The following is a 16378-nucleotide window of genomic DNA, read 5'->3' as shown; positions in this document are numbered from 1 at the left end:
TTCTGCCCCCCCCCCTCAACCCAAGTAATGCCTACAGATGCCTCAGATTCAGGTTGGGGTGCAATAATGACATCTTACAGGGTTCAAGCAAACTGGCACCCTTCCCTAAAGGCCAAACACATCAATGTCAGAGAAATGACAACAGTTTTCCTGGCTCTAAAAACCTTTATCCCTCTACTTATACCATTGGTTCTTCTAATAGTGACAGAAAATATCACTAATGTGGTACCTCAACAAGCAAGGAGGGACAAAGGCTCATCATCTGTGCAGACCTGATATGGGACCTAGCCTCTCACCACAGCTTTTCCCTGCATGCAAACTACATCTCCTCACAGGGCAACAGGCAAGCAGATCTGAGCAGAACATCCTCACCACAAAAACGAATGGATGCTGGACAGGACTGTCTTCCTAGGTATAGTCCACTGGTGGGGCACTCTTCAAATAGACCTGTTCGCCTCCCCCCAGAACAGGCAACTGCAGACCTTCAGCTCAAAGACCTACTCCCCTCTAGCTTGGAGAGTAGACGCTTTCAACATCTCCTGGGAGGGGAAATGCCCCCCCCACCCCCACCCCCTTCTCACTGATTTTAGAAAGTCCTCCTGGAAATAAAGGACAAACCGAAAATCTTGCGACTCCCAACTGGCCAAGGCAGCACTGATTCCCCCTTACTTCACAGTATAGCTAACTGCAATCACTACAAGTTACCCTACAAGGTGGACCTCCTGCTACAAGAAAAAGGAACTCTCCTCCACCCACACTTGCAGATATTATCCCTGACACTGTGGGTGATGAACTTTTGATCCCTTTCAGACACCACTACTCAGAGGATGTGCTAGGAAACCTACAAGAAAATCTTGCCTAGCTAAATGGGAAAGATTTACTAAGTGGTGTCTAGACAAGGGCAGGGACCCTTGCATTGCTGATTCCCCCTTGTTCTTGCTTGTGTCAATTGATAAAAAGTGGGCTTTCCTATTCAGTGTAAGTGCACCTTTCTGCTATATCAACCTGCTTGCCTCTTGATCCCCCCTTGCTAGCCAGGCTCTATGTAAAACTCTTCCTTAAAGGGGTGTTGCACATGAGACTGCCAAAGAAGCCTATCCCTCCAACCTGGGACCTTAACTACATCCTGGAAAAATGTACCAAACACTCTTTCACACCTGCTGGGACATCTTGCCTACAGATGTGTACATGGAAAACAGTACTAGTGGCCATGACTTCAGCCAGAAGGGTTTGAGTTGCAAGCCTTAATGGCTTGCCGCCCCTACACCATCTTTCACAAGGACAGTCACCCTGAGAACTAATCCCTCCTTTATGCCCAAGTTGGTCAATGACTTGTCTCTAAACCAATCTATTCACCTAACCACTTTCTTTCCCTCTCCAACTAATGAAGGGGAGAGGATACTCCACTCCCTGGATGTGCACAGGCAGCTAAGACTTTACCTGGACAAAACTAAATCCATTAGGAAATCTAAGCAACTCTGTTTCCTTCTGGGCAAGGCAGTCTCCAAACCATCGCATGCTTGATCAGGAAAGCAATTTGTCTCTGCTACTCCCACCACGGGGAAAAAAAAACAGGAGTAAAAGCCCGTTCCACAAGGACACTGGCTGCCTCCAAGGCTTTCATAAAAGGTTTGGACACTAGATCCATTATGGAAGCAGCCCCATGGTCCACTATCCACACTTTCGCCAAACGTTACAAACTTTATCAAGTCTCCTGAGCACATGCAGGATTCACCAGGACAATCCTACAGGGCTTTGTAGAATCCTTCTCAGCATCCTGCCACCCTCATCCATCTAAGCTGTGGTACTCTCCCTCAACTAGAATACTGCAACATAGGAAGAGGGCATAGAATAGTTGTATAAAATCTGACTATAACCGTAGATGTCTTCCTCTTCCATGTTGCAGTATTCCTTCCCACCCACCATTATCCCCTCTTCATTCTCCTTTATCCCTAGCTAAAATAGCTAAAACCTGGACCTATCTATGCTACCTAAGGACACCAGGGTCCCATACCTGACCCCCCCCCCCCGCCATTCCTCCTGCTGAGCCTTCTACTCTACTTGTTGGCCTTCAAATTCTGAGGATTGTGCATGCAGGCGTCGCAATCAAGGCCCCTGGTTTATGGACGCTGCAATAGCCAAGCTGAAGCTTTTGTATAGGAGCCAACGTACAAGTCACCTGAGGGCAGGAAATCCCACACCCAGAATACTGCAACATGGAAGAGAAGGATATCTATGGTAAGATTTAACTGTTCTTTACTGCTTGCATTTTCAAAGTATTGTTTGGAGTGCATTTGGTTGAACTTCCTTTCTGAGCTGTTTTGTCTTCTCTCCTATTTGCTGCACAATTTTTGGATCCAACTTAACTGTTGCATCCAGCAAGGAGTTCATTGTTGGATGCAAGACTCATTACTGGGTCAGCTAATCTGAGAGGACCCTTAAAGCCATTCAGCTTGAACCAGATATACCCTCCCCATCCTAGTGTGTTCATCTGGCCACAGGTTTTGAAATTTCATACATGTTGGGCAAGTTTATAGTTGTGGATTACTTGATAGTGTAGGTGTCAAATCGTCTTGATTTTGTAGGAAGGTGTCTTAGAGTAAACTGGTAGGTTAGGGTGAACTTTGTGTGTCCTGTGTTTTCTGTTGATTCACTGCAGGCCTGTAGACATACCTGACCACAAGGTGAACTCTACCACAGGACCCATCAAAAAAGGACATCACTTGGTACGACTGTACTTTGACAGGTTTCTTGCTTGCTGGTTTGTATGACAGGATGCTCATCGTGCATACAGCTGCAGTCATAACAGATGGGTTCTCCTGCCGTCAGGCGGGTCCTCGGTCGGCCGAATTCCAAAGTCTAGGTCCGGCGTCTGTTGTCGTCGCTTCTTCCCTGATGTCAGTGCGACAGGGGTATAAAGGAACCAGGCAACGCCATTTTCTTCAGTCTTTCTTGCCGCGCGGTGCCCGAAGCAGAAGCAGTTCGCAAGTGCCGGTCGGCCAGCTCCTGAGATTACGAAAATTTGGAAACCGAAGTCTTCTTAAAAGCTAAGTACCCTGTTGGGGAAACTTTTCTTGCCTCAGACCGATGTCAGACAAAGTTAATTGTATTTCTTGTGGGAAGCAAATACTGCATAAGGATTTCCATTCCCTCTGTATACCTTGTTTAGGCCCAGACCACGACGTCTCAGTCTGTCGCTTTTGTGCTACATTCAACAAACGCACTATTAAGCGTCGGGCGGAGTTCGCCCAGCATTATTTTGGGAAAGCATTTAACTATACTATGTTGTCGGATACTCCGACTCCGGTTTTGTCTAAAAAAAACGAAAAGATAAGGACTGACACATGAGGTCCGCGGCCTCTGCCGGCACCGCCAAAGCTGACTACACGTGGTCCGGTTCTCAGCGAGGCACCTACGCAGCCCCTGACTACCGACGACACTTCTTTGACCGTGTCTCCTGTACCCGAGGTCGCAGGCTCCTCGGCCCACACCCCGACTACTGATACCGAAGCCACTGTTGGCGTTGAAACTCAGAATGTGTACAGGTCCACCTCCACTCAAGGTGTCTTCAGACCTTCCTCCTCTTTCTCCATCAAGACTTTCACTAAGTCTAAAGCAACCATGCACTCTGAGACCAGCTACACAGGGCCCATCTCCAGGCCCCATGCCTAAGAAGCAGATGCTTAAAATGGCTGAGGATTTAATTACTCTTATCAGAGGTTCTCAGCCCCCACCGGACAAAAGGCCCAGAGTGGAGGAAGATTCCCCCTCCTCTGATCAGGGCTCCATTATTTCAGAGCACTCTGATGATCAGGAACACTCTTACTCCCCTTTTGAAGACTCTGATGCGGAGGAATCCATCCTTTCTGTATCCCCCCCTGAGGATTACTCATTTGGGGAAGCTTTGCATACCTTAAGGGAACACTTCCACTGGGAAGGCCAAGATTATTCAGATTCCAAGAAAAGGCTCAGGGAATTTCTCTTGCTACCTCAGCACAGGCCTCTGGCTATACCTCCTGTCTTTGACATCCTAGATGATGTTTACTCGGAGGCCTGCCTTAACCCGGACTCTCTACCTCCAGCTCCAGTTAAGCCTGACAGGTACTACAGGGTTCCTGACTCACACCAGTTTCTATACAAAAGCCATGCTGCTGACCCAGAAACCATCTCACAGGGCCCCAAGGGAGTTAAGGCCACCATTGTTAAAAATCCATTACCTTCCAAGAGAGATTCCAGATCCTTAGAAAGGTGGGGGAAAAAGGTATATACCTCTGCTACCTTATCCATGAGGGCCTTAAACTGTCAGTTTCATATGCTAAAATACCAACAGTTTTTATCACAATTGAAAAGTAAAATGTCACAACCTGAACAACCAGACCTGAAGGAGTTGCAGGATTTGATGCATAGTGCAGAACAAGTGGGCAAGCATACCTTACAATGTGGTTTTGATGCTCTAGAGGCTTCATGTAGAGCTGCTGTTACAGGATCAGTCATACATAGGCATGCCTGGCTCAAGGAACAAGCCTTGCCTGATCATGTCAAAGCTAAATTACTAGACGCCCCCCTTCAAAAGGATGTACTATTTGGTGCTAATGCTGAGGAGGTTTTAAGGAAAATGGAGGAAAAGGCAAAATCAATGCAAACTGTGAAAGAATTTCTACAGGTACAACCCCCACGTTTTAGTAGAACTTGGCCTTCCAAAAACTGGTCCTTTCCTGCCACGGACAGACCCCAAAGAGGCAGATGCAGGCGCCAGAGGGGCAGAGGACAATCCCAAGGATAGTTTAGAGGCAGACAATGGCAAGCTCCTACAAAGAGGTGGTGAGGATAACTCGCAATCTTTCAGAAAGCAAACCCAATGACTTTCCCCTTTGCATGCCAACCAAGTCTCAAATGGCAGCCCCCTTAGGAGGAAAGCTGGCATTATTTTCAAAAAATTGGCATATTGTCACAAAGGACAAATGGATCCTGGACATTATAAACAGAGGCTACAAATTCCATTTTCACACCCTTCCAAAAATGAGAGGCATGCCAAACCTGCCACACAATCAAAGGGCAGAGGCACAAAGGCAAATTACAGATCTCATAAACATGAAAGCTATTCAAGAGGAACCTACGCACGAACAAGGTCAAGGTTTTTATTCCAGGCTATTTCTGGTGCCAAGGAAGGGAAAAGATTGGAGACCTATTTTGGACCTATCCATCCTAAACACATTTCTACTCTTACCAAAATTCAAGATGCTCACTCTACAGCAACTTCTTCCCATGCTGGGCAAGGAGTCTTTGCTGGTAACATTGGACCTCAAGGAGGCATACCTGTATGTCCCAATCAGACAAAATTGCAGAAGGTACCTCAGATTTCTTGCAGGTTCAACCCATTATCAATTCTCTGCATTGCCCTTTGGCTTATCTGCTGCGCCCAGAGTATTCACGAAATGCCTGGCATCAGTTATTGCCTACTGCAGACTTCAAGGGATACAAATATACCCCTATTTGGACGACTGCCTGATCCAAGCGGACAGCAAGCACATTCTTCTGAAACATCTGGCTTATGTAATAATGTTGTTGAACTCTCTGGGATACACAGTCAACAAAAAGAAATCAAGGCTAATACCCTCTCGGAAGATAATTTTCCTGGGTGCCAATTTGGACACAAACACCCAGGTGGCCTACCTCACATCAGAGAAGCAGGGGCAACTAATTCAATACTTCAGAACACTAGCAAATTGCACCAGGCTGACTGCAAGGAAAATCCTGCAGGCTCTGGGATTCATGGCATCTTGCATCTTACTAATCCCATGTGCAAAGCTGCATATGAGGAAACTACAATGGTACCTGAAAAACATATGGTCTCAACACAGCCACAGTTTGGAAACAATAATACCACTAATTCCATGTCTGCAAAAAGAATTTCTGTGGTGGGCTCAAGCATGTCAAACAAACACTGGTCTTCCATTCAGCAATCCTCAAGCAAATCAAGTCATCACAACAGGCGCCTCGGACTATGCCTGGGGGGCGCACATGACAGATCGGTGCATTCAGGGCAAATGGTCCCAAAAAGAAAAGCACCTTCACATCAATCAAAAAGAAATGCTAGCAGTAATAAATGCTATTATAGCTTTCAAGGACCTTCTTCAACCAGGTCAACTATTGATAAGAACGGACAACACCACAGTTATGTGGTACATAAACAGGGAGGAACACATTCTTACCCCCTATGCAGACTGGCCATGTCACTTTGGAACATGGCCATGGACTTACAAATGGGACTACAAGCACAGTACTTGCCAGGCAAGGAAAACACGCTGGCAGACCACCTAAGCAGGAATATGACAAATCCACACGAATGGAAATTGCATCCAAAAGTTTTTACAGAAATAATCCAAGAATGGGGAAGGCCAGCCATAGATCTCTTTGCCTCCCACAAAAATCATCAATTGACAAAATTCTGCTCAAGGATTTTCCATCCAAAGGCCTGGAGAGTGGACGCCCTCTCTTTCAGTTGGACATCAATGACAGTTTATGCCTTCCCACCTCTTCCTCTGCTGCCCAAAGTTCTATTGAAAACCAGAGCAGACAGACCAAAGATGATTCTCATTGCTCCGGACTGGCCAAGGCAGCACTGGTACCCACTCATGAGGAGCCTGACGCATTCCCCACCATGGACCCTGCCTCTAATGCCTCTTCTTCTAACTCAGCACAGCTTCAAAAGTCTTCACAGCCAGCTAAAAACACTCAATCTAGCCGCATGGAAGATTCCTTAGCATCACAACAGGCCCCACTCTCCAAGGAGGTGCAGGATGTCATTTTGGAGGCCAGAAGGCCATCAACTAGAAAAACTTACTCCGCAAAATGGAAACGTTTTTGTCTGGAATGAGAAAAAGGGCCAGGATCCGGGAAAACTGAATTTACCTCAAATACTACAATATTTGGCTGAACTGCTAAGCAGTGGACTGTCATTCTCCTCCATCAAAATCCATGCCTCAGCCATTTCTGCAGAATACAACACTGATCCACCTTTATTCTCTCACCCTCTCTTAAGACAGTTCCTCAGAGTGGCTAAGAATTTAAGACCTCCAAGGAAACAACCAATACCTGCTTGGGATCTCAATTTCATTCTGGAAAAACTGACCTTGCCTCCCTTTGAGCCAGCTGCCTCATCAGATTTGCAATATTTGTACTGGAAAACAGCTTTCCTTCTGGCTATCGCCTCAGCTCGTAGAGTTTCAGAACTACAGGCTGTCATGGCTGTCCAGCCTTTTATCATCTTCCATCAGGACAGAGTTTCCTTACGAACCAATCCGTCCTTTATGCCTAAAGTGGTATCCAGGGTAGCTTTAAATCAGGCCATACATTTACCTACTTTTTATCCTAATCCTCAAAACAAAGGGGAGAGATTACTACATTCCTTGGACATCCAGACAACTACGTTATTATTTGGACAGAACAAAGCCTTTCAGAAAATCAGAACAGCTCTTTGTGTTCTATGCGGTAGGAGATCAAGGAAAGCCAATTTCCAAACGGGCAATCTCAAAATGGATAGCCCACTGCATACGCTTTTGCTGTTCCTTTCATAGCAAAGCTGTACTTACGGGCATTAGAACTCATTCCACCAGGGCCACAGCCACCTCTGCAGCCTTCCTCGGAGGAGTTCCTACCAAGGATATTTTGGAAGCAGCCACTTGGAGAAGGTATGCACAGAACTCCAAGCACTACAACCTACCATTATACTCAAAATCTAGAGCAGGCTTTGCCACTGCAGTCTTGCAGGGCATTTTGGCTCCACCTAGTTCCACCTAGTGCCTACCCACCCCTTTCTTAGCTTTGGGATTCTACCCATCTGTTATGACTGCAGCTGTATGCACGATGAACATAGTACAGTTTTGTACCTACCATAAATGTAGATGTTCGAGTGCTAATACAGCCGCAGTCCAGGTTTCCCTCCCTCCTTCCCCTCTTGGGACAGGCTTATAGGCTAACACATCCTCATACAACCTGATTGGGGTATTCATTTATGATGTATTTGCTTGCAACTACTGTATTTTGATTATATTGCACTGCATTATTACACAAATTTATGTATTGCCTTCCTTCTGGGGGGCACCTGACATCTGGGGCAAGAAAAACTGAAGAAAATGGCTGCTGGTTCCTTTATACCCCTGTTGCACTGACGTCAGGGAAGAAGCGACGACAACCGACGCCGGACCTAGACTTTGGAATTCGGCCGATCGAGGACCCGCCTGACGGCAGGAGAACCCATCTGTTATGACTGCAGCTGTATTAGCACTCGAACATCTACATTTATGGTAGGTACAAAACTACTTTTTAACATATTACAATCTTGGTAGAAAATATGGTTACAGTTGTCACTTCACGTGATTATTCAGAAAAACTTCAGGTGTGGTGAAAACTCTGTAGTATGGGGAAAATTATGCAGAAGATTCATGCTAAGTTTATATTCTCATTTAATTTTCTCTCCCATGCTTTGTAGGTTTGCTATGCAAAAGAATTGAAGGAAGGTTTTGTGGAATACACTGAACAAGTTGTGAAGCTGATGGTACCTTTGCTGAAGTTCTATTTTCATGATGATATCCTTTATTTGGCTTTTTTATCTCTTTGATTCTTGTATTGGTGAGTTCAGTTTTTCTGCTGATTTATAGTGTAGCAATGTTTTTTGATGGTTTTGAATCTTGACCCTGTCGTTTGTGTTGAGGGGTATCTCGTCCCTTTTCATATCCTTACAGTGGTTCGTTCTCTGGCTTTAATTCCTTTGAATTGCAGTCAGTTATTACAGCTGGATATCACTCATTGCAGAACAAGGAGGGAAGAGATCCCCGACAGGAATTTAAATAGTCATACCGTAGGGATAAACTAGTTAGCCAATGTGAGGTCAACAGGGTATAGAAGTGGGGACACTCCATTCTTTTGTACTTTTTGCCACAACAAAGTGATTAAGTTTGTCCCATCTCTCTCTAAGGTGCTTTTGTAGAACAAAGTACACAGGTTTGATACTTATTTCAGAAATGTATAGAATGGAAAATATTTTACATTGACTGTTTGCTACAGATTTTAACAATTTGTATTGGAATTGTCATTTTTTTCTGTGATCCGACTTTCCTAGTAAAATGGTTCAGTATGGGGGGGGGGGGGGCACATTCTGACTAAATGGTTCCACTCATGCTTTATTGTTTGGAGGAGTGTCTCTCTTGAACATACTTTACTTAAGCATGTAGACTGTATAGCCCTTTGACAGAAAAAATGAGACTTTTGTACAAGCTAGTTACCAGCCTCTGGTCTGAAACAAAAACGCAATATGAGTAACCAAAGAAATTTGTAGTTTAAAACAAAAACAGGGAAGTCCCACAAGAGTCTCCTGGTTCTGGTAGGGATCATCATCTTCCTCTTTTTTGGAGCAAACCCAGTATTGTCTCTGTTTAGATGTATAAATGGCTTGTAGGAAGACTGGATTTATTCTTTGCTCATGCAGTAAGTTTCACATTTCTTGTAGGACACCATGTTATCCAGGCCAGATGTAGGCTCAGACATCCACAAAAGCCACTCTTCATGGATTGTGCTAGCGAACTTTTGACTCTTCAGATATTCTGATCTTTGCTGAACGACCACCCAGAAAGTCTGAGTTTGAGAGGAATACTTTTGGTATGGTAAATCACTTTCAGAGAAGGTGCAAGGCACAGGTGCAGGTACCCCCCTTAGTGACCATCTGTGGCTGTTTGTGCAAGGTTCACAGACTCATTTCATGGCCTGGCCTGTGACTAATGCCTAACATGTGCTGTTTTGTCAAGCATACTCTTTGACTTACAGGAATTAGTAAGTGGAAATTCCCCTTCTTATAAAGTAAATCTAGGGAGAAGGTGTCCTCATCCCAGATAATCTTTGTAGGCTGTTCAGGCTTTTGTCTGAGGGGTGTCTTATTGGTAATTTAAGACTAGGAAGTCAGTGCATCTGAGAGAGATCTGCATTTAGTGTAAAAGAACCCAAAACGCTAGCAACACTACCCATCTTTCTCACCTTTGAGGGTACTTTTGAATTGGCATCCTTAAACCCCAATTGCCAGCTACCAACTTTAAATAAAGCTGGGCTCAATGCAAGGTCCAGAAAGATGCCTAGCCATGTACATCACAGCTAACATTACTTGGAGCCTGTCGTAGGATCCAAGCTGGTTCCAGAATTACACTTCCCCAGTAAGCTTGTAGAGTCTGTCTCCTTTTGGGGGGGGGCTGCATCTTGTCCCTGCAGTGTAAAGTGATTGCCAAGTGCACATATTTAAATATCAGGGTGAAGTTCTCATACAGGGCATCACTGCTGACAGTCCTGGATGAAAACATAGCTTGCTTTTTGTGTGGTGGGCAAACATGTAATTGATTTTTGTTTGCTCAAGGGGTCCCTGTGTTTCATAACTGAGATCTGTGTTACTGGTGAAATCCCACATGAGTTGCAGGCAGTCAGTCCAGGCTATACATCTTAAGAACACAGTGTAAGTACCCCCTTAAAGAAGCTTTTTTTAGGTTCTTTGATTCTCTAGTTATTTGTTAGAAATCAGAGACTGATTACAGGTATGAAGGGTGTTGTGTTTGGTCTGCATTTGAGAGAATACCAAGCTTGCTTTGCAAGTGTCAGTTGCAGAATAGGGCCTTTTGTCTGAAGAGCATAAAGAGAAGATAGCTAACCCTTTGTGTTTAAGGGTAAGCACACTCTGCCCTGTAGAAGTTATTTGGCATGTCTGCCAACTAACAGCAGCAGGGTTATAGTAGACATCCACTTTAGAAAAGATATAAATCAGTAGTAAAGACAAAGGTGACCAAATAACTTTCATTTTAGTTTGAGACCCTGAGGTGCAAGGGTGCTGTTTCCATGGTAGTATTCAAGCAGCCCCCTAGCTCATCCTCCCAGGCCCAAGATTAGGCACTATTCTCCTTATCAGATTCTACTCCCTGTGCCAGAGTCATTTGGTTATTAAACTGAGTGTGGAATAACCAGTTGTAGCTAGAGAAGGCTTTATCATTTTCTAGTAAGAATCCAGGGAAGTCTACGTAGGATTCCCGATTCCACTATGGTCACTTGTCTACCTAAGACAGTACCAGGCCCTGTTTGTGAGTAGGTCTGCCTATCATAACCCGAGCCAGGCTCATTCCCAGGATTGGGCTGCGTTGACTCAGGGTTTCCTTCATTTTCTGTGTAGCCTGCAACCACAGTCAGAACAGCTGGTCTGGAGTTCCTCCTCCCAAGAAGAGGTATGAGGTCATCCCTAAGAGCGACTCTTGATTCTGAAGAGGAGCTTACTGTCAGATTTCCTTTTGTAGAGTTTGACAAGAAAGATGACACTGACCTGCTGCTTCACTGGTCCTGTCATGGGAGAAATGTCAAAATCTCAGTAGCACTTGGGCTCCCTTAAAAAAGCAGGATCACTTTTGATGTCCTTAGTGTTGCAGTATTCACTAGTGGGGTTTTACCCTTCTTTCCCTTCAGCTTGTTCGGCCACATTTCCAAAGCTTTTCCGGTCCCTGATGGTGCGTCAGATGTGTTGGCAGGTATGTGGGCCATAAGTGTGACGTCTCTGCCCCAGTCCTCAGAACCAACGAGCCACAGACTGAGCCAGTCCTGATGGCATAGCCTGTATAGGAGCCGAGGAGAGCAAGTGCAAGCAGAGCAGGGGGTTGGAGGGAGGGAATGAATACTGCAACATGGAAGAGGACATCTATGGTTATGGTTAGAATTTACACAACATTTCTATTTCCTTCTATTCCAGTGTTGCAGTATTCACTAGTGGGTAAGTACAAAAGCTCATTGTTGGCTGGGAGGTGGTCTAGATGAGGATTCCAGAAGCCCATGCAGGATAGCCCTGGAAAATGCTGCTCTGGTCCTAGAGATGTGGTCCAGTGTATAGTGTCTGGTGAAGGTGTGCACAGAGGACCAGGTAGCTGCTTCCAGAATGGTGTTAGTATCTAGACCTTTACAGAAAGCTCTAGAGGAGTTTGAACTAAAGCTTGCTGTAAGTTGGATGGACTCTTTCTTTTGCATAAAGCAAACCAGTGACCAAACAAAATATCAAAAGTGGCTAGCACATCACATTAGCTTTTGATATAAAATCCACTGCAAGTTATTTATGAAAGTTAGACCCTGTTAAGCATGAGGCATTGCAGATATCACAGCATTCCTGAAAGTTGAGCACCCAGGGCATTCTGGAAGAACCGGCTTGGTCCTCTGTTCACAGAGCAGTACACATTGAATGGAATGTGTCTAGGGCAAAGTCTGGAGTTGCCTGTCCTGTCCTGAAGTGAACAGTGAATTAGCCACCCCGTACTTGATTACATAATATTTGGGCATATTCTCTGTTACGACTGCAGCAGTGACAAACCACAAAGAATGCAGTACAGATGTTCATTGTGTTACCCTGCTGCAGTCATCACACTTGGGTTATCCTGTCATCAGACGGTCCCGCAGTCGGCCTGAATTCCAAAGTCTTGGTCCAGCGTCGGTTGCTGTCTCTCCTTCCCTGGCGTCAGTGCGCCAGGGGTATATAAGAGGCATCCGATGCCATTTTCTTCAGTCTTTCTTGCTGCGCGGTGCCCGAAGCAGAAGCAGTTTGCAAGTGCCGATTGGCCGACACCTGAGATTTTCGAATCTAATTTCAGTCCGAAGTCTTCAAAGCTAAGTACCCCGTTGGGGAACCTTTTCTTGCCTCAGTCCGATGTCAGAAAAAGTTAACAATTGCATTTCTTGTGGGAAGCAAATCCTCATAAGGACTTTCATTCTTATTGTATACCTTGCCTAGGCCCAGACCACGACGTCACTGGTTGTTGGTTTTGTGCTAGGTTCAATAAGCGAACTATAAAGCGATGCTTTGATTTCGCACAACACTACTTCGGTAGGAAATTTAATTACACTACCGTCGGAGCAATCGACTACCGGCGTGCATAAAAAAAACGCAAAGATAAAGACAGGCAGCCTAGATCCAAGCCAGACTCCGAGGCCTCGGCTGGGCTGGCCGCCGGTTCTCCGGTTTTCAGTGAGGTGCCTACACAGCCCCTGGCGACCGCAGAATTGGAACCCCAGACTGCTTCGGATTCTCAAGCAGAGTGTTCTAGGCTGACGCAGCCATTTTCTTTAGGCTCTACCGACGACATTGCAGAAGGAGAAGCCGGTGCTGTGGAAACACCTTTGGTTTCAGAAGGCGTCTTCAGACCGACTACTCTCACCATACTTATGCTAAGCTTAAGACTCCTCTAAAACCAAAAAAGACTGCACATCAGTCTCCAGTTCAAGGCCCCATGCCTAAGAAACAGATGCTTAAAATGGCTGAAGATTTGATTTCTTTAATCAGGGGTTCCCAACCCCCCCTCCCCCCCGACAAAAGGCCTAGACAAGAGGAGGAGGATTATGCCTCCTCTGATCGTGTCTGTTTCCTCCGGCTCCTCTGAGGAACATGATTACTCCTTTCCCCCTTATGAAGATTCTGATGCTGAAGATTCCGTTCCGTCAGCTTCTCCCCCTGAAGACTATTCCTTTGGGGAAACCTTACATACCATGAGGGAACATTTCCACTGGGAAGGTCAGGACGACTCCGACTCAAAGAAAAGGCTCAGTTTATTTAATCCCCCCAGCACAGACCACTTGCTATCCCTCCAGTTTTAGACATTGTGGATGATGTTTACTTAGAATCTAGTCTAAATCCAGATTCTCTGCCTCCTGCTCCAGCCAAACCAGATAGTGCCTAACTCTCACAAATTCCTTTACAAAAGCCCTGTTGCTGACCCAGAGACAATCTATCAGGGTCCCAAAGGGGCTAAGGCTTCTATGGCTAAAAATCCTGTACCCTCTGAAAGGGACTCCAGAGCACTAGATATGTGGGGGAAGAAGGTTTACACCTCATCTACTCTAGCTATGAGAGCACTAAATTGTCAATTTCACATGCTTAAATACCAGCAATTCCTAATGTCTCAAATAAAACAAAAGATGAGCACGCACCCTCAACAGTCTGAATTCAAGGAAATGCAGGATCTGTTGCATGCAGCTGAACAGGTGGGCAAACATACTTTACAATGTGGATTTGATTCCTTGGAAGCTTCCTGTAGAGCAGCTGTTACTGGGTCTGTTATACGTAGGCATGCTTGGTTAAAGGAACAAACTCTGCCTGATCATGTTAAAGCAAAGTTACTACTTTTGACCCCCTGAAGACTATCGCCCCATAAGCCTGACTAGTCTGGTCTGTAAAGCTATGGAGCGTATTATCATGGAACTCGTAAACATAGACATTGGGAGCCTCCAGACACTGGACCCTACCCAATTCGGCTTTAAGGGCAGATCTTGCCTCTTAAACCTAGTTGATTTCTTTGAAACGGTTACCAAAGCCATAGATGAGGGCAAGGTAGTCCACACAGCCTACCTGGACCTCGAAAAAGCCTTCGACACAATACCCCACTCTAGCATCATAAATAAGTTACCAGCTTAAATATCAACCCCTATATCACAAGATGGGTTGCAAACTGGCTCAGAGAGAGAACCCACATGGTCAGAATCGCAGGTGCCATGTCCGAATCCAAACCAGTTACAAGTGGCGTCCCACAGGGCTCAGTTCTGGGACATCTCTTGTTCGGTATATACTTCTCTGAGGTTCAGGCTAACACGGGGGGATTATGGCTGACAAAGTTTGCAGATGACTGCAAACTGGGGGCCATATTTGAATCTCCAGCTGACACAAGCATCCTCCAAAAGGGTCTCAGAGACGGATGCTTGGTGCCAGAGCCATGGCCTCAAGCTAAATGCTAAAAAGTGCATAGTCATCCCCTTTGGGAAAAACAAGGTGCCTACAAATTACCACATAGGTGGTAATCCATTAAGTACGGAAGAAGTAATTAGAGATTTGGGAACCAACGTAGATAGTAATCTCTCCTTTGATAATCACGTTGCCAAAGTGGTTAGAAAGACCTTCTGTATAGCCCACCTTATCACGAAAGGGTTTGCATCTAGATCAAGAGAGGTCATTGTGCCCCTCTACTCGTCACTCATAAGGCCCATAATTGAATACAATGCCCCTTTTGGGATGTACCTTACCCGACACCTGCAGCAACTGGAGAGACCCCAAAAGTACCTCACCAAGAGGATCATGGGCTACAGACAGATGTCCTATGCAGCTCTACTAAAGAAACTCCAGCTCTACTCAGTTGCTTACCGCCTACTCAGAGGCTATCTGTGCCTGACGTACAGAGCCATGTCAAACCCAGAATTAATGGACATGCTCCACCTCAAAAAATCCATGTCCCTTAGAGCTACACACTCCAGGGACCTAAACCTCAGCACAAAAATAAATAGGACATGCTGGAGGAACAGATTCATTTCCCAGAGGCTCTCCTCACTCTGAAATAGAATCCCAATTCATGTTAGACATAGCCCCTTGCTGACCCTCTTCAAGTGAAATCTGGACGCGTGGATGGGAAATCGCAAATTCACCCCTTGGATCTCTTCTGTGTCCCTGCTAGACAGAGGCACAGTAAACTAATCTTAAAAGGGTGCCTTCTGTGACCTAATTTACAGAGGCACAGTAGGCTAATCTAATAGGGAGGCGGAAGCCAAATACACACTGGCTAGGCTTATAATTGCCCTAGGGCAGATGGCCTAGTATCTGCCTATGAACTAGATGCACCCTTACAGCAGGATGTCTTATTTGGGGTTAAAGCTGAAGAGGTTTTAAAGAAAATGGAGGATAAGGCAAAATCTATGCAGACGGTCAAAGATTTCTTACAGGTACAACCCCCACGCTTCAGCATAAATTGGCCAACAAAAAATTGGTCCTTTCCAGCTTCTGACAGACCACAGAGGGGTAAATACAGGCGCCCAAGGGGCAGAGGGCAAGCACAAATCCCTTACAAACCTCGCCAATGGGGCACTGCAACACAGAAGGGAGGAGAAGACAGGTCCCAAACTACTAGAAGGCAAACACAATGACTTAAACCTCAAACTGCCGAGCAAAACTCTCTTGGCAGCTCCCTTGGGAGGAAAATTAGCATTTTTTACAGACAACTGGAGCATAGTCACAAAGGACAAATGGGTCCTAGACATTGTCTCACAAGGATACAGATTCCATTTCCACACCTTGCCAAGGATAAAAGGAATGCCAAACCTGCCACAAAATCAATGGGCAGAGGCACAAAAACAAATTACAGCTCTCATGGACATGAGAGCCATTCAACTGGTACCTACACAGGAGCAAGGCCAAGGATTTTACTCGAGGCTCTTTCTAGTCCCCAGAAAGGACAATGCTTGGAGACCCATTTTGGACCTTTCAATTCTAAACACCTTGCAAGTACCCAAATTCAAGATGCTAACACTACAGCAACTTCTTCCCATGTTGGGCAAGAAA

General features: G+C 45.5%; 1 protein-coding gene across 1 annotated transcript in view; it reads left to right on the top strand.

Annotated features, from left to right (window-relative positions):
- The window catches only part of IPO5 (importin 5), a 1405185-nt gene that overhangs the window by 1011797 nt on the left and 377010 nt on the right, over positions 1 to 16378 (top strand). Inside the window, exon 18 of the mRNA XM_044071309.1 lies at positions 8492 to 8588. Coding sequence (XP_043927244.1) covers positions 8492 to 8588 — 97 coding nt within the window. The remainder of the gene's footprint in view (positions 1 to 8491; positions 8589 to 16378) is intronic.

This window comes from Protopterus annectens, chromosome 5.part0, assembly GCF_019279795.1.
Source record: "Protopterus annectens isolate FY-2018-M chromosome 5.part0, PAN1.0, whole genome shotgun sequence".
Classification (NCBI taxonomy): Eukaryota; Metazoa; Chordata; order Ceratodontiformes; family Protopteridae; genus Protopterus; species Protopterus annectens.
The sequence above is the reverse complement of the archived record's forward strand: the minus strand, read 5'-3'. Positions and strand labels throughout refer to the sequence as shown.